The following is a 23,061-nucleotide window of genomic DNA, read 5'->3' as shown; positions in this document are numbered from 1 at the left end:
TCCAAAGTAGTTTGTCACAGGGCGTTATGTCTCTTGTCCAGTTTGGGAAAGGCAATCCTGTTGAAGACACCTAAGAAAACTTCTGTTGTCCGTGGATATATTTGAAGTAATTGCTGGACCATCGAGCTGGTCTCACACAAAGTGACAGTCACCCACTTCCTGCTTGAAAAGGCACATACCTGTAGTTGAGGTAGCTCACAGCAAGGCAGATCCAGGTCTAAGATAGTAAGTTATTGTGGTCCCTGCTCCCTCTCCCCAGTTCAATACTTCAATAGTTAATGAAGTATTTGTTCTTAACTGGCTTCTTCTTTAAGAAGATAATGCAGTAGCTCTATGGATTGTGGACATTGTTAAATAATCAGTTGCTACAGAGGGCCACTAGATAAATGAGTTTCAGAAGTATTCTGTTCTGTAGTAGCAAGATTTATACACATGGGCTTAGGTACACCAAATGATTGCTAAATTTAACAAGGATAAGAAAAGTAGTATAAAAAAGACAACATTGGCAACTTTATGGCTTGAGGAGGGGCATAATCATTCACCTACATAAATGTGACTTTCTGAAAATATGACCAAACTAAATGCATAAGAATGAGTTCGCTATTAACATGGGTTATATTTTTTAACTATTGTATTATTAAAATGTACTTTTTCATTTCTAATTAATGATTTATGTGTATGTAGAAGTAAAAATGAAAACACCTCCAATTGAAAGTAAACTCTCTTTGAAGGAACAAAAGGAATGAAAATTCAAAGATTTTCATAAAGCATTCATAAAATTCACACATATTTTCTTTGACACTTCCGTTGCAAAAAAATATATAAAAAGGTAAATTAACTTTTCATAATCTACATCCTCCAGTGCGGAACTTTTAGTCACTAAAATTTCTGAACTCATTAAATGCTCTAGAGATATAGTAGAACATAAGTAATTTTTAGCTTTTTTAAGTGTGTTGAACAATCTTTCACTGATATAAGTCTTCATTTGATACAAGTAATGTTAAAAAAAGAAAAGAATTGCCACCGTATTTGGAAATGGAGCACTCAGGCCTCCAATAATGAGCTTGTTAAGTACAGTGGGGTACTAAGGCACAATGCCATTAGGATGGAGCAGATCTGTGGGCTCAACCAGCATTTAAGCCCTCTGCCATACTTAGACCCAGCCCAAAGTAGACTTAGACTCAGACTTAGACTCAGCCCTGCTCCTCCATGGAGTATGGATCTGGTGTCCTTTACATTGGCATAACTGAAGCCCTCCTCCCATACTTAGGATTACTCTTTTGGTCATACCCATTCATTTCCTCAACCCATACCTGTTTCTAAATTATGAACTACAGGTGTTTCAACATCTGCTTTCTGTAATGTGGTGGTGAAAGCAGAGGACTCTCTCTCTCTTCCTTCCCCATTTTTGCAAAGCAATAACAGTTCACATATCAAGATGAATTTACCTAATTTACAATTTCCAGAATAATATGTGAACTGAAACACGGGCATCCTTTGAAATTCATACTCCTCCAGATTTGGCAGTGCTGTTCTCTAGTCAAGTAATATGTTCAAAAATGCAAATACTGGGTCAAAGTGTGTGTAAAATGAATATATTAGTGGGAAATGTCATATATTATAGAAAATATAAATATTAGGCGAAATGTGCTTTGCAAAAATGTGTATTTTAGGCAAATATGCATACAAAAAGTGTATAAGGAGAAATTGACACAAAAAGGCTGATTCATTTTCATGCACGCTTCTCTTTGCAAAGTGATACAGAAATGTGGAGAACTGAACTTAAGAAAGGAAAAAAATGAGAAACTGGGAGAAGCCAAAGGTGGACAAGATTAAGTGGCAAGTCCTAGTTACTGCTGCAAGTCTTCCCATGGGGCAAACGGGGATGCAGAATGTGGTTCTTAGTACGGCTGCAACCTGCTCTGTGGATTATTCATTGAGCAACGGTGGAACGCCATGGCTTCCAAAGCCAGATCTACAGCTATGTGCCTATGGTCAGACTGTAGGAATAAGTCCTATGTAATTAGTAAGTTTAAAGTAAATACAGAGAGAGTTGAGTTGCAAATTCCATGAAATTTGACACAGGATTTGTGAAAAACCCAGGGAAAAAACAACAACAGGTTGCTTGGTTTTTGAACATTTTAAATTATAGTGTGGATTACAGAATTCAAAATATGCATGCAGGAAACAAAATTGGATGCTTGCTAACATGGGATTTTAAGGTCATGACAATCTACGCTGGCATAATTGCCTGATTGGCTGGTTCTATCAATCTCATTTTGACAGAGCAAGCCCCTTGCCTTGCTTTCCAGGACATGCTCAAGGATCTTTCTGCTCAAGCAAGATACGGGCAAGGTGGAGGTAAGAGCCATCTGTATGACGCAGGGATACAAACAAGGGCCTTTCCTCACCTTCATTATGTAAATAAGCCCCACAAATCTTCAAGAAATGAGGTGTTATTATCAATCAGACATGAAATGTTTGCTGCTGTGTGGGAAGAGGAAATTGCCAGCAGACTATCTAGGATAGGCTGGAGGCAATTTCCCCATGTAAGATTTTGAAATAAAGGGCATTGAGTGCTATATATTTATAAAACCTTGGTTATGAAAGCAGGGAGGTGATGTGGTATTAAGGGCAGATGAATGTTGGATATTTGAATCGTGTTCAGACTTACACTGCTTGCTTGCTTGCCTGCCTGCCTGGACTTCTGCTCAGCTATAAAGAGAACCTGCCCATACAGCAGGGATTGGGCACTTTTGGCTCTCCAGATTATGTTGGACCATCTTGCCAATCATTGATCATGCTGGCTGGGGCTGATGGCAGCTGAGGTCCAATAATGGGGGCGGGGGGGCACAGATTTTTCATACTATCCATATAGGAGATGAAAATCTATCCCCATTCTGCCCCAAGCATACCAACCTATTCATGTTTTTTTGCAGCGTATTGAAAGACACTAGAGCATGGGTAAAGATAAAGGGGACCCCTGACCATTAGGTCCAGTAGCGGACGACTCTGGGGTTGCGGTGCTCATCTTGATTTACTGGCCAAGGGAGCTGGCGTGCAGCTTCTGGGTCATGTGGCCAGCATGACTAAGCCACTTCTGGCAAACCAGAGCAGCACACGGAAACACCGTTTACCTTCCCACCGGAGTGGTACCTATTTATCTACTTGCACTTTGATGTGCTTTCGAACTGCTAGGTTGGCATGAGCAAGGACCGAGCAATGGGAGCTCACCCCGCCGCAGGGATTTGAACCGCCGACCTTCTGATCAGCAAGCCCTAGGCTCTGTGGTTAAGACCACAGCACCACCCACGTCCCATGGGTAGAGATTTTTTTTTCATCCAGAAGGCCACATTCCCTTTTGGGCAACTTTCCAGGGGTCCCATAGCAGTGGTGGGTAGGTTCAGAGGAAAAGTGGGTGGAGCAATTAATACAAGTTTTACTCCTATGTTTCATCCAGGGAAGGAAAAAGCATTATGAGTACTCAAGGACATTTCAGCCAGGCAAAAACTCAAGGAGGGTGCAATGTAGGGTCAGTAGAGCTGTGTGACATGGGGAAAAACTCTAAGGGCCAAACAGAGTGGTTTGGAGGGTCACAATCAAACCAGCTTATGCTTTCCTACCCCTGGTCTAGGGAACAGAGTGTGGGAAAATTCAAATGCTTTCTCAGCTGTGCACCTCACCAAATCCATGGTGTTGAAGCTAGTCTTTCAACCAGAAAACTGCAGTCATTGAATTTAGAAGCTTGGGGGGAGGTGTTTATCTTGATATTGGTCATTGGTCATAAAACAACTTGTACTTGATCTTTCAACCTAACATCTCACAGGGCTGTTGTGATGATAAAATGAGGCAATTGCTTGTATGCTGTTGAAGAGTCATTTCTTTTTGTCCCACCCCAATGTGTGCATCAAAAGCAATGAGGTCCAGCGCCGAGGGCCTTCTGGCGGTTCCCTCATTGCGAGAAGTAAAGCTACAGGGAACCAGGCAGAGGGCCTTCTTGGTAGTGGCGCCTGCCCTGTGGAACGCCCTCCCATCAGATGTCAAAGCGATAAACAACTACCTGACATTCAGAAGACATCTTAAGGCAGCCCTGTTCAGGGAAGTTTTTAACGTGTGATATTTTAGTGTATTTTTTGTTTCTATGGAAGCCGGCCAGAGTGGCTGGGGAAACCCAGCCAGATGGGCGGGGTACAAATAATAAATTATATATATTATATGTTATATTTCTGCAGAAAGTATTTCCTTGGTAAAAAGTGGCCAATGGAACTCAAGGGTGTAACACAGAATCCACATTAGTTGGGCTTTAACTGGAAAAAGAATATTAATTTTCAATTGTTGTTTCATCTCACAGATGAAGAAACTTCACATGGACCTATTTTTATTCAAGAGCCATTTGATGTCATTTACTCAGTGAGTTCTGAAGATCCAGAAGTAATTTTGAACTGTACAGCTAAAGGACATCCTTTGCCAATCTACAGGTAAGGTTTTTGTTTTTCAACTGTTACCATTTTGAATGGCTTTAAGAAGAGGTTAATGGAATATCACTCGGTTCTACAATTTTTCAAATGAAGACTCAGCAGCAAAAATGTAAGAAATGAACATTGATGTGGTGACAGACAAAAAGAAAGAAGGCTGAACTGCTTAGTTTTAATCACAATAGGCGTTTGTGATGGGAACAAGGAATTCCTGTCATAAATTCTGCATGCAAAAACTCTCTATGCATCATCCCCATTCCTTCTCTCTCATCTCTTACTCTTTAGCTTCGTTTCTCTCTCTGTAGAAAAACATAATTTGATATGTTCATTTAACAGTACTGAAGTGATAATGACAAGGCCCATTTACAGCATTAAGCTAAATTTTCAAAAGTTATTTTAAATTCCATTTTTGTGTTCCACAGAATAACAAAAACTTACTTTAAAACTTAAGTACAGGTATAATTGGCTATGAGTCAAATAAGTCAAGATGTGAAATACAGGGTTTATGGGATGTGGCTTCAGGGGTTTTTTTCTTCCAGCAATGCAGCGGGGAGGGAGATACACCATGAAAAAATGGAGGGAAAGGTTTGGGCTATCTTTTAAAAATCAAGTGCCAAGTCCCCGGCCCAAACCCACAACCTAGTTAGAAAACAATTCCAAAAAGAAATGTAGGAGGTCTCAGGGACCAGGAGTCTGAAGCGGAAGAGAACGCAGACCCAGGTCCATATGAACTGCCACAAGATGAACCTGCAGAGCCACTGCCCCACCTGCTGGGCTCAAAGATGTGGCACTGCTTTTTCTGACTCCCAACACTCCACTGCAGAAGACCCAGGTAGATCTGAGCTTGCCCCTCTGTTGTCACAGTAGGAGATTACCAGAAAAGGTTGGGCTTTGCTGCTGGCAACAAGGCTGTACCACCTCCTGTTCCTTTCAACTTCAGAACTCTGTGCTCCTAGAGCACTGCCTGAATCCTGCCTGGCACTCTTTTTGGGCTGGGCATTGATTGGGGGAGCAGGGCAGCAGTGGCACCAGCAGTGGTTCCTTCAGAGTCCCTAATCTCCTGTCTTTACTCCAGGGGACAGCTGGTGAATGCCTTATTCCCTTAGCAAGGAAGCCTGGAACTTTTCTAACTATTAGGACCCCTGCCAAAAGCCAGGGAATATTAACTAAGTTAAGTTGCCCCACCACCTCAAAGCACTTTATCAAAGCTATGTGGTTTCCTCACTCCAAGCTTTGCCCAACTATTCAGTCCTTCCCTACTGCCTCACATGCTGCCATTATTTTATATTTTATATTTTATATTTTATATTTTATATTTTATATTTTATATTTTATATTTTATATTTTATATTTTATATTTTATATTTTATATTTTTTATATTTTATATTTTATATTTTATATTTTATATTTTATATTTTATATATTTTATATTATTTTATATTTTCCTGCCTATCTGAATCGGTTCCCCCAGTCAATAATCCCAACCAATTACCGGTAAACCATCAAACATTAAAAACTTCCTATACAGAGCTGCCTTCAGATGTCTTCTAAAGATCAGCTGGTTGTCTATTTCCTTGACTTCTGATGGGAGGGAGTTCCACAGGGCAAGCATGACTACTGAGAAGGCCCTCTGCCATTGCTGGTGACATTGAGGCAAAGAGAAAGGTGAAGCCTCCCTCTGGAACAATCACTGCTGCTGCTGCTGACTTTTTCTCTCAGCCTGTCTGCCTCACTATATGCTGAAGAAGCTTAGGTATCCATCAGCTTCACTCATCAGTACCTGATTCCACCTCCAACTCAGCTGTGCTCATTTCCAGCTGGTACAGTTGAGCAGTGCAGCCATTGGGTCTGACCATCATCAATCCCGACACCGTAATTTTAAATTTTGGAGGGAAAGCCAAAACCTCCTAATCTTACTAGGTTTACATGTATGCAGTAGAATCCCTCAGAATACGCAGAAAGTGTTATATTGGGAAGTTCCATTCCACTATGTTTTTGCAGAGTGAGGATGAAAGTTTGTTTTCTGTGGTGACACTATACATTTAAGGAAAGCCTATTGACAGCAGTAATAATTTTTTTGCAACTTCATTTTAAAAACCCATAATGCTTAACGACCTTACTACAAAAAAATATGGCACTGAAGTGAGCACAGAGAGAATAAGTAAAAATGAATCATTAAATCCTGCATTGTACAACAAACTACAGAATAAAAGGGCTGACTAGAATGAAAACAAAACAAGGCAAACTATAAGCATAAAGTACTGTATATATTATTACATATGAGAACTCTGCAAAAAAAATTGTTTTCAGTCAAACTTGGCCTTTATGGGTGCAATCCACATCCTGTTAAGTTAATAGATTGCTATTTTGCCACATACCAAAGACAATTACAGGTCAACTTAGCTGGCTGAAGTCTTTTTTTCTATTGTACAAATGGGATTTGGGTGCAGAGAGCATTTTGAAGGGAAGAATTTTTTCAAAAAACACCCACTCCTGCCCCGGCCATAAATTATGCTGCATGAAGAATCAACAAATTTCCTTCCAATTTGGGTGTATGAATCCACATGCCCACACCACCCATGAATTGGAGAAATTATTATTGTGGTGAATTTCTTCTGTGCCACAAAACAAAAGGGCAAAAAGCAGGGGTCACATAGTTGAGGTACTCAGCCTGAAGTGCAACTGGCATGCTTACTCAAACAGACTTTTCAGGGATATTGACTTAATGTATCACTTCTATTCTGGCAGTACTCTCCTGCTGTATTGGGGTTTATTTTGGCACATTTTTAAATTGTTTTAATGATTTGGGTTTAATTGTATTTTACTGACCCTTGCAACCTACACATAAATAAAGTTCCCCTTCTTCTCAGTCTGGACCCGTTTCATATTGGGATTCAAAATGGCTGTTTATACGCCATACTTATAAATCACACAACTCCCTCCCCCAACCAAGAATCCTGGGAACTGTTAAGCATGCTGAGAGCTTGGCATTGTGCAGGGTGAAGTATCATTCCCAGGTATCTTTGGGGAATTAATGTACTTTAAACGTATAGTGTGTGCTTAGCTTAAGTCTCCTCAACCACCTCAAGCTAGCCAGCCTTCCCTCCTTGTCCTGCCACCCCATTCCCTCAGCCCCCAACTCATCTGATGGTGGAGTGGGGCAGTAGTCATGATGGCAAGGTTGCATGGTGCAGATCCAGGCACCCTGTAAAATTATTTTGTAACCATTATTATTATCTAGTAGTGCCATGGGCACACTCCCGTTTGCAGCTTTCTAGGTGTAAATGAATTAAAGAAGCCTTGCATGAAGGCATCCAGAGATACTTTTTTTTACTGCCCTTGGCCACTGTTGATCTACCACCCTCAGGTAACTGTATAAGGAAAAGGTATTAGGAAAGGGTTTGGGCAGGGAAGGAGGACCTATGGCCCTCCAGAATTTGCTGGACTATATCTCTCATCATCCCTGACCAGTGCCCAAGTTGGCTAAGGGTTGATATGAGTGGGAATCCAGCAACAATCTGGGGGCTCACGGGTCCCCCAATTCTGATTTAAGGGTTCACTGGGAATTGGGGAAACATATAGGAGGCAATAGATGGCTGTTTTGATTCCTTCATGCACCTGGCAACATTCTCAGAAAAGGGGAAGGGTTTCAAAATTTGATATTTACAGTTTTTTGAGAAAACACCCTGCCCCCAAGTCCAATTCTGAATCTAGCAGAAGGCAATTCATCTCATCCATCACTAAAAATGATATTTTTTTTGTGAGCAAACTGCATAAACTACATTTTATTCTTCAATACCAACCATCCATTAAGTTTAACAAGCTGAGCATCTCTCGTCAGAGTAATTTTAAAGCTATTTCAATTTTGTGCTATGAAATGCAGCACTGAGGCCTGCACTGAGGCTTGGAAAGATCGTAGGATCTTGTTATTGGTATCCATCCTCTGCTATGTTTTCACCTGTTTTAAATTTTAGATTGCAAAGCTTCTCTGGGCAAGGATGTGTCTTCTTGTACTATGTAGAGCACCATGCAGAGTATTGGTGGTATATACATTTTATATTCCATATTTAAACTTCAGGGGAAAGTCTGCCATTTTGTAGCTAAACTGGCGATAGCCATGCACAAGGGAGAGGAACTGGCATCCTCAAAAAGAAAACCCTAATGCAAGGAATCTCCTCCTTTACTGCAACCTCACCAGTCCCAATATAAGATGTTGGGGACTGAACTTTGCACCTTCAGCATGCAATGCAGATATGAGACACAGGGAGATAAAAAGGGTACAGAAATAGCCATCTCATTGTCTCAGTAGGTCGTTTCCAGGTTTGCACTGAGAAGTTATTTTAAATTTTTCCTGGAATAGAAACGTGAAGACTGGTATAGATATAGAAATCAATAGAAAAATCCAAGACTTTAATGTAGCTGAGTACTCTGCACCTACCCACAATAAACAAACAAACCAAAAGGTAACAACAGTGCTTTTTTCTTTTCTAAAAAAATGTTTAGGGGTACTCTCATTTTCCTACTCATATTGAAATACTACCCCTCAATGAGGCCAAACTTAGATTCATAAAATGTTTAGGGGTATGTGTCCCCCCAGAAAAAAGCACTGAGTAACAGCAAATTAATGAATTCTTCTTCTTTCATAGTCAGTTCTTGTTTAGTGTGCAACATTTTAGAACATATATACACACACAAAACCCACCACCAAACATATTGGCACAAATTTCACAACAATGAAGTTCATTCTTCACATTATGCATTGGAATTGCCTGTGGTCCTGAGTGAGAGCCCTGCTTTGTGGTTCACACTGAATGCTGCAGGTCAGGCTCTGAGTGGTTTATGACAAGCCTGCAGTGTTGTCAAGCAGCACTGGAATTTCAACAGAAGCTGAAAAACTACAATAGTGCAATTGTATGTTTTGATTTTACCCCACACCCCAATTGCCGGTTGGGCTGAGAGAGCAATATACAACAACCTGGCAGTGGAGTTCACTCTTACATACCTATTGCAGTTTGAATAACTGTGCTGAGAGCCAGCAGCTTACAGCTGCCCTGCAATATCAGGCAGTCGGCTGCATGCATTTCATGCTTTCTGGTGACACCTTTAAAAGTTCAAAAAGTAAAAAATAAAATTGGCTCATGAAGCAAGACCCAAGTTAGAGGAGGAACTTCTATCTTTGCTATTAATTTGTGTTCTATCAGCCCCAATAGTCAGAAGCTCAGGTAGGAAAAAAACAACACCTATCACATCAGGGGTTCATCGTTCCATGTTGTTGTTGGGGCCCACTTGTAATAAATAATAATTTCTGGGGAAAGTAAACACTCCTCCTGCCATATCTTTTAAACATAGCCTAAACCAACCATGTATATGGATTTGAAACTGAAATTTGTGGGACTTTAGGATTCTATGACAGAAATTAGGAACACCAATAGATTCAAGATGAGTCAGAACAGTTTATTAAAAGAGAATGTAGCCATGATAATAATAGCTTTTTAAAAGGCTTAATTATAAACATAAGGTAAAGGGGCCCCTGACCATTAGGTCCAGTCGTGGCCGACTCTGGGGTTGCGGCGCTCATCTCGCTTTATTGGCCGAGGGAGCCGGTGTGCAGCTTCCAGGTCATGTGTCCAGCATGACTAAGCTGCTTCTGGTGAACCAGAGCAGCGCACGGAAACGCCGTTTACCTTCCCACCAGAGCAGTATCTATTTATTTACTTGCACTTTGACATGCTTTCCAACTGCTAGGTTGGCAGGAGCAGGGACCGAGCAATGGGAGCTCACCCCGTCGTGGGGATTCGAACTGCTGACCTTCTGATAGGCAAGTCCTAGGCTCTGTGGTTTAACCTTCAAATTATAAACATACAAAGACAAAAATGACATATTCCATATTCCACTCTAATATTCATCAAATGTATAATTTATTTCTAAATCATCAAGCCTTAAATACGTAACTTTAATGCAATGTATTAAAATATAAATATATCCTCTAATATATATATATTTAATGTTGTTTGTATACCAGAAATTATTCATCATAATAGTAATGAAAAGGTTTTTAATTATACTAGTTGATGTTCTTGTTTCATATATTTAATAATGGGAGATGATAAGGTTCTCAAATTGTTCTTTGTTTACCTTTCCTTAAGTGTACCATTTCTGTTAATTTGCTCATCGTGGCAAGATATCAAACTGCATTAAACCATTCTTGTTGTATTGGGACTATTGGAACACTCCATTTAGATGCTCTGAAATCGTTTTCAATTTTTTTGCTTTGCTTTTGGTAGCAGTTAATAGAACCCCAAAATAAATTTCATTGTTCTGATGCCACATTTTTTAAAGTTATCCTAGAAGAATATCATATGTATGTAGTATTCAACCATTTCTCAATGATCTGTTCTGAAAAATTCTAAAACTTCTCACGTGTCCATCAAATGTCAGTTTTAAACATTTCTTTCCAATAAAACTGAACATTGTTCATTGTCTAATTTTAAATTGTATTATAAACTTGAGCAAACTGGACTTTCTACTAGATTTAGGCCAATGTCCCTCTAATTGTCCAAAGTATCCAGTTGCCTCATGTCTGGTTTATGTTCTTTCTAAAGCACAGTTTGCACAAATAAAAGTAAGAAAGCTATACATTAGCATTTAAAAATCATGTCTAAAATAATTAAACTATACTGAATTACTCTTGAGCTAAGAATTAACTGAAATTGTTTCCATTTCTTGTTTTGTTTTTAATCTTAAGTAATTCACCGGAGTATGCATGATATGATTAAACCTCACCTGGCAATCATAGGCATTCATTAATAGCTTTCCTTCATTGATTGAAACATATTAATTAAGAAAAGGCCCTAACCAGGAGCTCCTTCCCTGATCTATATGCACAGTTTAATAATAATCATACTGTGTGATTAGAATGATTATGGGGGACACTGTGAAAAATTCATTTGCCGCGAATAAGCCAACAACTTTGCATCTGTGTTGAGAAACAATTATAGACCTTAATTGGGAGCCCATGTAATGATGACAGCAGTTATTTCAGTGATTGATTCTGAAATTAAAGTGAGCTGGCAAATTAAACACCAGTACATCCAGAGCTAGAAAACTGAGAACAAGTTTTGGGTCCAGGGCATGTTAATTGCACATATATTGAAATAAATGGGGAGAGGAGTCAAAATGATCAGCAACTGCAGCCAAATATTACAGTACAGTGGTACCTCTGGTTACGAACTTAATTCATTCTGGAGGTCCGTTCTTAACCTGAAACCATTCTTAACCTGAGGTACCACTTTAGCTAATGGGGGCCTCCCACTGCCGCCACCGCGCAATTTCTGTTCTCATCTTGAGGCGGATTTCTTAACCCGAGGTACTACTTCCGGGTTAGCGCCGTCTGTAACTTGAAGTGTTTGTAACCTGAAGTGTTTGTAACCCAAGGTACCACTGTACTAATGTGCTGTAGATACCTTATGACTGCTTGATGCTCCAACATTCGTAAATCAGTAGGGGTTTCCAGTTTCACAGTAGATTAGAGAGTGGTGGTTTTTATGAGGTCATATATCCCAGCAATTTTGTACTCGCTGTTGACCAGCTCAGACCATTTCCTTCATGAGTGATGTTTATAGACAACAATACATTCTAAGCTACAAAAGTGGTGAGGAGCAAAGATTTAATTCAGGTTTGTTTCTAGTGGAATAAATCCAGGTAAAACAGAAGTGATGGCGGAACTAATACAACCAGGCTACAGACATTCATTGACATTCCAAGGTTTCAGGAGGGGAATTCGGAAAGACTTATTTAGTGTACCTCTTCTCGTCTCTCTTTTTTTGCCACTGACAGAAAAGGAGAAACATCAGTGAGCTTCCTGCTGTAGTGGGGTCCTCTCAGCAGGTGGCCAACCATGCCCAATCCTAATGCCGCTCCAACCTGCAATAGAGCAAGGCTCCAGTTACATGGAAGAGCTGGAGGAGGGATCTGATCTCCCTTACATTTCGTGACAGGTCATTTAGCTACCATTTCTAGAAGGCCACAGTTTTGTGTGCCTGTGAAAGTTGGTTGAGATGGGGAAGAATTTGTGTGGTTATCATTAATGGTCTATAGAAGCTAGGGATGCGCCTATTCCTGGACCCTTTTTAATTATGTGTGGCCCCATCTCTGTCTTGTATAGTGTGACATTGGATGATGATACTAGCAGGGAGGAAAGGTAGCAAGGAGTTGTGAAGATGATGCCTCAGTTTCAGAGGTGACAGGCAGAGGAAATTATACTTGGAGTGGAGTGGCTGACCTCCACCTGCGGCAAAGACCTAGATATTTGATCCATATCCCCATTTCAGCCCTCCTACTCTTCCAGAAGTTTCTGGTATCTTACCTGTTGATCCCTTTGGTTTGGTGTTATTGAATGCCAGGTCAGTCCATAATGAGATCATTCTCATCCATGTCTTGGTTGTGGATGAAGGGGCTGACCTGTTGTGTCTTACCAAGACTTAGGTGAGTAATCTGGGTGTCCATCAGCTGTGCCCATCTGAGTACTCTGTGCAGCACCCGATTAAAATGGGGAGTCAAGTGTGGTGGGGTGTTGCTATTGTCCATAGAAGCACTATTTCTGCTACCAGAAAAGCTTTTGATATTGGGGTAGGTTTAGCATGTCTGCACTTGATGTTGGACCAGATTCCTTAATCAGTTTCCTTAAACAGTTGTTCTATCAACCACTCTGTGGCTCAACAGAGCACTCTCTTGCTGACCGAGCTAACTGAGGTGGTCTCTGGTATAGAGTTGGAAGACACCAGGATGATCAGAAATAATAATACCCAGGTCAGAAGCTACACTGGCCATGCATAGTTGTTTGGAGCATTGTGTCTGTGAATGATGGCAATGCCAGGAATGTGATTTTACATAAATGATGAGAATTCTGTTTTGCTACAACAAATGGTTAATCCACAGGACATTTTTGTTCTTGTGGAAAATATGATTATCTATGAAACACAATTTATTTTGGCATTTGTAAATAGCTGTGATATGTTGCAGACACGATTCATTTTCTCTCTAACGGGCTAACAGAGACAAATCATGTTTTAAAATAACAGTGTTATCATTATTACATTATCAATCTCAAACTAGTGGTATAAAAACATTCCTTTTCTGCTTTCTTCTTGCCCTTTGAAGTATAATTTGTTCTGATTTATATCTCTGAAATCATTGCTATAAGCAAATTTATTACATCACTGGCAAAGACTGTAAAATATTTCTAGGTACCTTTTATAGTAAGAAAAGGATGTAGTTGTGTCATCCTCTTATTGCATTTGAATGTATAACTTCGTATGTATGAATAAGTTATAATTATTTTTTGTAGACATTTGGATGCTTGCCTAGGATACACCATTAAATAGAGAGGATTTTTCAAACAGTAAAATTTACAGGGGAATTTACAAGATGGATATAAAAACCAGTCTGCTGTGAAATATGGTATGATATTCTAATATTTTAACCATGGTTTTATTGTTGCAGGTAAGCTACAGCACACTATTTAAAAAAGAAACCTGAATAGCCTCCGTAAATTATAAGTATAATTTGATTTTTTTCCCCTCAAAGGTGGAAGCAAAATGGCACAGATATTGATCTCACCATGAGTTATCACTACAGGCTGCTTGGAGGCAGCTTGGCAATCAATAACCCACATAAAAAACAGGATATTGGAACATACCAGTGTTTGGTCACAAATTCGTTTGGAACAATTCTGAGCAGGAAAGCAAAACTCCAGTTTGCATGTAAGTTGCATGGATATTTTATTTCCTCATCAATTTTATTTTTGCAAACAATGTATTAGGCAATTAAAACATCAATGAAATTTGCTATGAAATGATTGAACTTGCTCATCTTTCCCTTTTCATGCTGAATTCCAATATCTTTCCCCAGTAAACAGCAATAATGAGACAGATATACTGGTCCTTGCAACACACAACAATTATCTACAATCGAGGGAAAGGTCAAGAAAGATGAACACAATTAGGTTTTGCTTAATAGAGCTGTTGCTATTCCTTCACCCCATCCCCACCCCCTGGGATGCCTTTTTTCATGGTCCGATTGCTATTTGTAAGATACCTGCTCCTCACCCCACTCTAGGTTGGAAAATGAAGTAATCACAAAAGTATAATGATGTCCAGCAGAGTCACAGAAATGTCACACATGGTAATTACCTTACTGACATTTAGTTGCATTAACAGGAATATACACCTCCGCACATTTGCTTTGTAATTGGCGTGCCATTGTTGCCTGCACCTAAAATATGTAGCTGTCCTTTAAGCACAGATGTATGTGTGCCCACGCATAGTGAAAGCAGTAATAAAATCCAGTAGACCACACTCACGCACGCACGCAAACACAGAGAGAGATGGAAAAGATAGAAGAAATTTATGCAGCCACATTCTTCCCTACACCAGAGAAGTATAAGTATATCTAGTTATAAGTATAAGCCAGGGAAGTCAAATAGTGCTACTGCAGACACTGGGTCCTGAGTTTCCGTTCCATGAAGACAACAAGGCACTGTTCACGAAAGGAGAGCTTTGCTCATGGACGAACCTGTTCTACTTAGAGGACACGTCAGTGTGTGGAGCTCTTCCTTGAATAGAAGGCTATTGTGTTGGGGGGGGGGGCAAACATCCGATCCAAGCCATCAGCAGCAATCCAGCCAGAGAGCCTCATCTATCAAATTGGGCACTCCCCCCACTGTAGAAGCTTGAGACTGCAATTCTAAACACATTCAGAAGGGTGAAAGCCCCACTGAACTTGGTCGCTTATGAGAAAACAACACATTGGACCGATCCATTAGGTTCTCCGCCACGTACAGCTCTAGATCACAGCCTTTGCCTTTTTATTCTTGCATCTCTTGTGAGAGCAGCTCTTCTTCAAAAAGCTGCTTGGAGAAAGTTGCACGTCCCCCTCCCCCACCCCGCCGCCACCTCCCTGCCATCCTCCTTTCGTCGTCCTCCATCTGGGCTGGCTGCCGCACTAAGAGAGCAATTGTTTTTAATGCTCATTAATAAAATATACTTCGAAAGGCAGCCTCGTGGAGCTGTTTCAGACATCGGTGCTGGTATTAATTATTAATCCTTTTCTGTTCCTATTACAAATTGCCTGTCACAGAGGTCATAGAAAAGGGCTGTAGAAACGGTGATGGTTCACAGACTTGTGCATGTGTGCAAAGGTGGTCATTCCTGTCTGTTTCTGCCATGGTCTTAAGCCATTTTTCTTCTGACTGTTCAAAGGTAAAGCAAACTGACTAATGGAAATGGCTATCAAAGTAGGACTGGAACCATCAGGACATGAAGTGCTCGGCGAACAGTCTGCTTTAATGCTCTCTGTGGAACCAGCACAGAATGAACTTCTCTACCCCCAGCTCTGTGTTATCCCTTGTAGGGAAACGTACTGTCATAATTCACACTATGACTCGTGTTGCTCAGCATTATGGCTCGTTTGTGGAAAGCTGGTCAGGGGGATGTCAATTCCTGTGGAGACTATAATGTGTAGCCCACTTCAAAGTATTCAAGTGGTGATAAATTTGTATTCAGGCACTTACTCAAAAGTGAGTGCATTTATATGTGGTTGTTGGTGGTCGTGGTTTCAGTCATCTTGGGTTAGGAAGCAGGCTTCTTTTTAAACATGCGCCATGAGAAAAAGGAAAAACCTCAAGCTGGCAAGAAGATGAAAGGTTTCTTATTACGAAAGAGATTTATATGCATTTTTATCAATGCATTTTGAGAAATCCTTGGGTTGGTTTTGACATATGCAATATGAGACTGAATGACAGTCCAAATGGGAGTCCACAATGCATTGTATCAGGGGAAACTCTTGCAGAAATATGTACATGAGTCAATACTGCATATAAAAATGTGTTTATTAGGAGAAATTTGCATGCTGATGAATTTTCTTAAATTTTTTTTTTTAAAAAAACACAATAGACAAACACGATTTTCTGCAAAATGTGAAGAACTGAATTTAAGATTGGGAAAATGAGAAAGACTCTCCTCCTGCCAAAGAGGGGAGTGGTTGTGGGCGGGAGCCGGTCTCCGCCTCAAGCAGGGGGCGTTAGCCCCCTGCCTCCCACTCACCTGGCTGGCACCACGCCCACGGGCAGGCACCCAACCAGGTGCCTTTGAGGGGGCGTGGACGGCAGCGTAAATCACTGCGGTGCCAGCCATGCAGCCTCATTCTTCGTCGTCCCGTCGCGAGTCACCCACCCTCCACTCCCTTAGAGCTCAGTTCTCTTTTGGCCTTGCTATGGACCTTAGGCTGGTCGCCCTGCTTGTCCGGGGGGCATGGTAGGAATTTTTCCATTTGGCATTAGGCTTTGTGGTTTTTTCGCCTACCTTGTAGCAATCGCCACAACTTTCGTGGTATTGGTGGGTAGGTTAGGCATTGGAATAAAGTGTGGTGTGTGGAAGGGCTAGGTGTGGCCATCGCCTACGCCTTCAATTTTTGGGTATTCCGTTAAAGGAATCCGGCGGTTGTGTATTCTGTCCGATGCCTGCGTGGCGGGAGGCCATGGCACGACCCTCGGTGACATCAGGGGAGAGCTTATAGTTGGATTAGCATCAACAGGCTCCACCTACTGGTGAATAAACCCCCCTTTTCAGGCTCACCCCTCTCCGAGTGGGTGGAGTCAACTGACGTAATCCAATGCCTAAGCCAATACCTTTTCACTTGCTGTAATCAATAAAGTTGTGGCCTTTTCTTGCCCATTAACCTTATATCACGTGTCCGTGTGTTTTCATTCCACTATGCGGGGATCGGGTCCTCGAACCACAAACCTTTGTTGTTGTTGTTTAGTCTTTTAGTCATGTCCGACTCTTCGTGACCCCATGGACCAGAGCACGCCAGGCACTTCTGTCTTCCACTGCTTCCCGCAGTTTAGTCAAACTCATGCTGGTAGCTTCGAGAACACTATCCAACCATCTCGTCCTCTGTCTCCCCCTTCTCCTTGTGCCCTCCATCTTTCCCAACATCAGGGTCTTTTCCAGGGAGTCTTCTCTTCTCATGAGGTGGCCAAAGTATTGGAGCCTCAGCTTCAGGATTTGTCCTTCCAGTGAGGACTCAGGGCTGATTTCCTTAAGAATGGATAGGTTTGATCTTCTTGCAGTCCATGGGACTCTCAAGAGTCTCCTTCAGCACCTAGGGAACCAAAATTGTCAGATCTTCCCATCCCTTCTCCTAGACTTTTCTGTAGCAGTACCCCAGTTGTGGATCTGTAATCTTGGAGACATTTAGCTGGCATATTTATTACTTTAAAAAAATATTATTATTATTATTATTAAACTTATATCCTGCCCATACTACTGTATTGCCCCAGCCACTTTTTTGTGGCTTTCTAAAATCTTTTAAAAGTAATCAATATTGCCCCATCATAAAACTTAAACCCAAACCAAAACCTGGTACTTCTGTTGCTGTTTACCTTCACTGGTTTACTTTCAGTTCATTTACAGTGGTGCCTCGCAAGACGAATGCCTCGCAAGACGAAAAACGCACAAGACAAAAGGGTTTTTTGCTTTTCGCGTTGCTTTGCAAGACGATTTTCCCTATGGGCTTGCTTCACAAGACAAAAACGTCTTGCGAGTTTGCTTCCTTTTTCTTAAAGCCATTAATACCCAGCGAATCCGCGCTCCACAAGACGAAAAAATCGCAAGACAAGACAACTCGCGGAATGAATTAATTTCGTCTTGCGAGGCACCACTGTATTTGCAATTATTTATTTTACTTATTTAATATATTTATATCCTGCCTTTCTCCCAAGTCAGAATTCAAGGCAACTTCCAACATTTAAAAACACCAATTATAGAATACAGAAGAATAAAAATAAACTCGTTATAAGCAATAATTAAAACAACAACATCACAACATAGTTGAAACCAGCAATTAAAATACAATTTGTCCTGACAGCATCATCTGCGCCTATGTTTCCAAAGCCTCTCTGAACAGGAAGTTCTTAGCCTGCTGTCAGAAAGAAAACAAAGAGGGAGCCATTTTAACCACTCTGCTCATTCATTCTTGGTACTGCCATGTTGCTTTAAGGGCTCTTACAGAGCCATGGTGATAGGGGTAATTATATATTCTCTGAATATGACTTATTTGATTATAAGCCATACATTCCATGAGCAAAAAGCTTATTCACTTTTGTGGATCCAGGTTCCATCTTGAGCTAGTATGGGGAGGAGAGAAGTGGCACATAAATAGAGAGGATCAATTATAAGCAAAGGAAAAACATAAATTTATGCAGCTCTTTGTCTGTCTGTCTCTGATGAGGAAAGAAGCCTTGGACAACATTCAATTATCTGCAGTTTGGTCCCCTCGGTTAAGGAAATCCAAGGTGATCATCCATGAATCCCTCATGTGCTGTAGGCTTTAAGCCAATGGACTAGAAAGAACTGATATTAGTTTAGATAAAAGGCACAGAAGGAAGGACTTACTAATGTTTTTTGAATCGTAAGAAGCCTGGTAAAAGTATAGCTTGGAGCTAATTTCAAGTACTAGTTCCTAAACTGTTGGTTAGCAGAAGCCAGGATCACAGTAACTGTCCCCTGCAGTGCAATAATGTTCAAATGCCATATAAATATATGGGCACATTGATCCCTTGCGCTGGATTAAATGATATCATCTGTGGCAGAGTCTAAGCTTTCTTAATAATCTTTATGGTCACAAGATCAAGAGAATTTATAGATGACAACTGTAGACGTTCTGCAACTAGATGTAAACTGCACCATCTTTGGGTCTGCATATCTAAGACGCTTGTATTTTGAAGACAGAACAACATTTCTGATGTCACATTTCCCAATTGTGTCTTTTAGTAGTGTAATTAAAAATTGTTATGTCTGTCTGAACTTCAACTTGTACATTCATCATCATGTTTGTGGGATTTGTTATTTAATATTAATTTTTATTTTTTCTGTATTGTGGTCATAAAATAGAACCACCAGAGAGCTATTTTTAAATGATATTTTAAAATAGTTAAATAATTATAATGACAGTAGTGATAATAATATTAGCATATAAGGTAAAGGTAAAGATTCCCTGGATGGTTAAGTCCAGTCAAAGGCAACTATGGGGTGCAATGCTCATCTTGCTTTTCAGGCCAAGAGAGCTGGCATTTGTCCACAGCTCCCTTGGCCTGACAGTTTTCTGGCTCATGTGGCCAGCATGACTAAACCACCTCTGGCATAATGGAACACCGTGACAGAAACCAGAGCACAGGGAAATGCCATTTACCATATACCTTGGTACTCAGACAGCTTGGCTCCCGAACAAATTGGCCTCTGAACACCACAAACCCAGAAGTGAGTGTTCCTGTTTGTGAACATTTTTTGGAAGCCGAACGTCCGATGCGGCTTCTGATTGAGTGCAGGAAACTCCTGCAGCCAATCGGAAGCCGCGTCTTGGTTTTCAAATGGTTTCAGGAGTCGAACGGACTCCCGGAACGGATTAAGTTTGACAGCCAAGGTACCACTGTACTATATTATATTTAGTATATACTATATTAATGGTCGAAGGGACTTGGGTGGCGCTGTGGGTTAAACCAAAGAGCCTAGGACTTGCCAATCAGAAGGTCGGTGGTTCAAATCCCCGCGACAGGGTGAGCTCCCGTTGCTCGGTCCCTGCTCCTGCCAACCTAGCAGTTCAAAAGCACGTCAAAAGTGCAAGTAGATAAATAGGTACTGCTCCGGTGTGAAGGTAAACGGCATTTCTGTGCACTGCCCTGGTTCGCCAGAAGCGGCTTAGTCATGCTGGCCCATGACCCGGAAGCTGTACGCCGGCTCCCTCGGCCAATAAAGCGAGATGAGCGCTGCAACCCCAGAGTCGGTCACAACTGGACCTAATGGTCAGGGGTCCTTTCACCTTAATATTAATGGTTACCATCAACCTGACAATGACCAACATTTTGGGTCAGAACATCACCTGCATTCCACACATTAGCAATGCTCACCGCATGCTTGTGGTGGTAGACGATTTTGTTGGCCTGAGTTCCACCATAGCCAGCAATCTTTCCATCCCTGCTGAATTTGACAAGCATATTGGCAAGGCAGCTAAGGCAATGGCTCGTCTCTCCAAAAGGGTATGGGAGAATGTGATGCTAACATTCAATACCAAGATGAAGGTCTACCAGGATTGTGTGTTAAGCATGCTGCTTTATGGAAGTGGGCAACTTACAACCAGCAGGAACGATGCCTCAACACCTTCCACATGTGCTGCATCAGGAAGATTTTGGGTATTGCATGGCAGGACAGAATCTCAAACAAAGATGTGCTCTCCCATGCCCACATTCCCAGCATGTTTGCACTAGTGTCTTAAGATTCCCAAGGACGTGCTCTACGGGGAACTGACTTCAGGCACCAGGCCCATTGGCAGACCAGCTGCAGATCCTTTCACAGTCCTTTAGAAGTGGTGTTATGTGGGAAACTACCTTATGCTGAATCAGACAACTCATCCATGTATCTCAGTATTGATTACAATGACTTGCAGTGTTTAGCATCTTTCAGTCAGGGGACATTTTCAACCCTACCTGGAGATGCCAGGAACTGAGCCTCAGACCTTCTGCATTCAACGCAGATGCCCTACCACTAAAGCAGATGCCATGCCACTATGTGGTATTGGCAGTATGCCTCCTTCAGTGAAAGCTGCTGTGTTCTAATATCACTTCAAGCTTCCGAACACTCTTCAAGAATAGCTCTGTGTAAAGCTTACTTGTTACACAGTAAGCAAGTTTGAGATTGTAGAAATAAAGGTGCAATATGATGACAGCGCAGCGGAGCATATGGCAAGCTTTTCTAAACTTCGCAGAGGGAAGATTTTTTCAGTGTTATCCCAGTAGTGCATAAGACCTCCATTTCTGGTTTCAGCTAAATTCAGTCACAAGCAGTGCTATTCTTCTAGAAAAAGAGATGCTGGAACTCACCATGAATGCCTGAGTTGTTGTTTTATAATGTTCTTTTATAATGGCAATGGAGAGGTGCCGTTACTGAGTTCCGGAGAGTTCCGGCTGAAAAAAAAGCCTAGGCCTTTTACATTGAGTTTGTTTTCAAGTATTGTACAGTGGTACCTCATGTTAAGAACATAATTCATTCTGGAGGTCCGTTCTTAACCTGAATCTGTTGTTAACCTGAGGTACCACTTTAGCTAATGGGGCCTCCCACTGCTGCCATGCTGCTGCTGTGTGATTTCTGTACTCATTCTGAAGCAAAGTTCTTAATCTGAGGTACTATTTCTGGGTTAGTGGAGTCTGTAACCTGAAGCGTCTGTAACCTGTCACTTTAGAAATGTTATGACACATACACACACACTAAAATGGATGAAATAGATAAGGGAATGTAGACTGCATAGTAAGAGCTTGAAAATACTGTTGCATGCCACCCAAATCCTTACCCAGGATCTGTGTTTTCTTTGGCAATGAGGCACAGCTGAAACTGTGGTGTCTTTATGATATTTGGTTTGTTTTCACATATATACAACCTGCAATGGAGGGGTTCACAGCATTAACATCCCAAAAGAGTCTTGTTTCTCCCATAGCCGCAGCCTTGGTTTCAAACAGAAATCAACCACTGCTATTTCTCTCTGGCTTTCCAACTTGCAGCTTTGCTTCTCAGTCACACCATGGCAAAACTCAACTCTAAACTCATGCTTTGTCCTTCATCGCTTCTCGGCCTTTTGGCTAAGATCAAGTGTAGATCAAGTGTCCTTCTAACCATCTCTGAGTTGTGGAAGGGGCCTCACCCATTTGCTGTCTTACACAGAACCCACTTTCCTTGCTGTCTTAATGGCCCATCACCCAGGTGATCACCACAACACAAGAACCTAGCCTGGCTTAACACATTCTGGATCCAGGGGTTAGCAGGTGGGCAGAAGTATACAGCCTACCCCACCAAACTCATAACAACACAATTAGAATACATAAGATATGCAAGAAGAAAACTGTCCACATATAATAGCAGGGTGTCTTACTGACAACTGGCTACCAGAGTTATATTGTCATCAAGAACTCTTCACACAAGATGGTTTCCTACATGGACATCACTTTGATACAGCAAAACTGTTCTGTGTGAAATGGCCTTTATTGCTGAAACATCTAGAAACCAAGCTTCAGGTCAGCTGCAATCTGGATTGAAATGAACTAGGATTCCTGCACAGAAAACAGACAACCTGAAGAATGAGCACCAAAAAAAAGAGGCCTCCAGTGACCTCTTTGGATAACGGAAACAAGATCATAGGAAGCTGCCTTACACTTTGAGCACTGATATCTCAGGCAGTATTGTCTACTGGGATGGCTCAGTTGGTAGAACCTGAGACTCTTAGTCTCAGGGTCATGGGTTTGAACCCCACCTTGGGCAGAAGATTCCTGCGGTGAAAGGGAGTCAGTCTAGATAACCCTCATGGTCCCGTCCAACTCTACAATTCTATGCTTGGCAGCAGCTCTCCAAAATGGCTCAGCATTAGATATGTTGGCATTGACATTGACCAAGGCAGAACGTAGCATCATGCAATCTGAGGGAGAAGGAGAAAAAGGGGGTTCTAAGGAAGACAGAGGCACTACAGTTGCAGATTAAAGTATAT

General features: G+C 41.3%; 1 protein-coding gene across 6 annotated transcripts in view; it reads left to right on the top strand.

The window, feature by feature from the left end:
- CNTN6 (contactin 6) overlaps positions 1–23,061 on the top strand; it is a 190,311-nt gene that overhangs the window by 66,174 nt on the left and 101,076 nt on the right. For 5 of the 6 annotated variants that reach the window (XR_014560479.1, XR_014560480.1, XM_083723402.1 and 2 more), the window contains exons 3-4: positions 4,352–4,478; positions 14,062–14,237. Coding sequence is in view for 3 of the 6 variants with exons in the window: in XM_083723402.1 (XP_083579528.1) it covers positions 4,352–4,478; positions 14,062–14,237 (303 nt within the window). In the remaining 3 variants the exon portion in view is untranslated. Of the gene's footprint in view, positions 1–4,351; positions 4,479–14,061; positions 14,238–23,061 lie in introns of those variants that run through there. The other variant, XM_083723403.1, reaches the window with a different exon arrangement.

Source organism: Podarcis gaigeae (genome assembly GCF_964106915.1).
Source record: "Podarcis gaigeae genome assembly, chromosome: 2".
Lineage (NCBI taxonomy): Eukaryota > Metazoa > Chordata > Lepidosauria > Squamata > Lacertidae > Podarcis > Podarcis gaigeae.
This window is presented reverse-complemented; position numbering and strand designations above follow the sequence as displayed.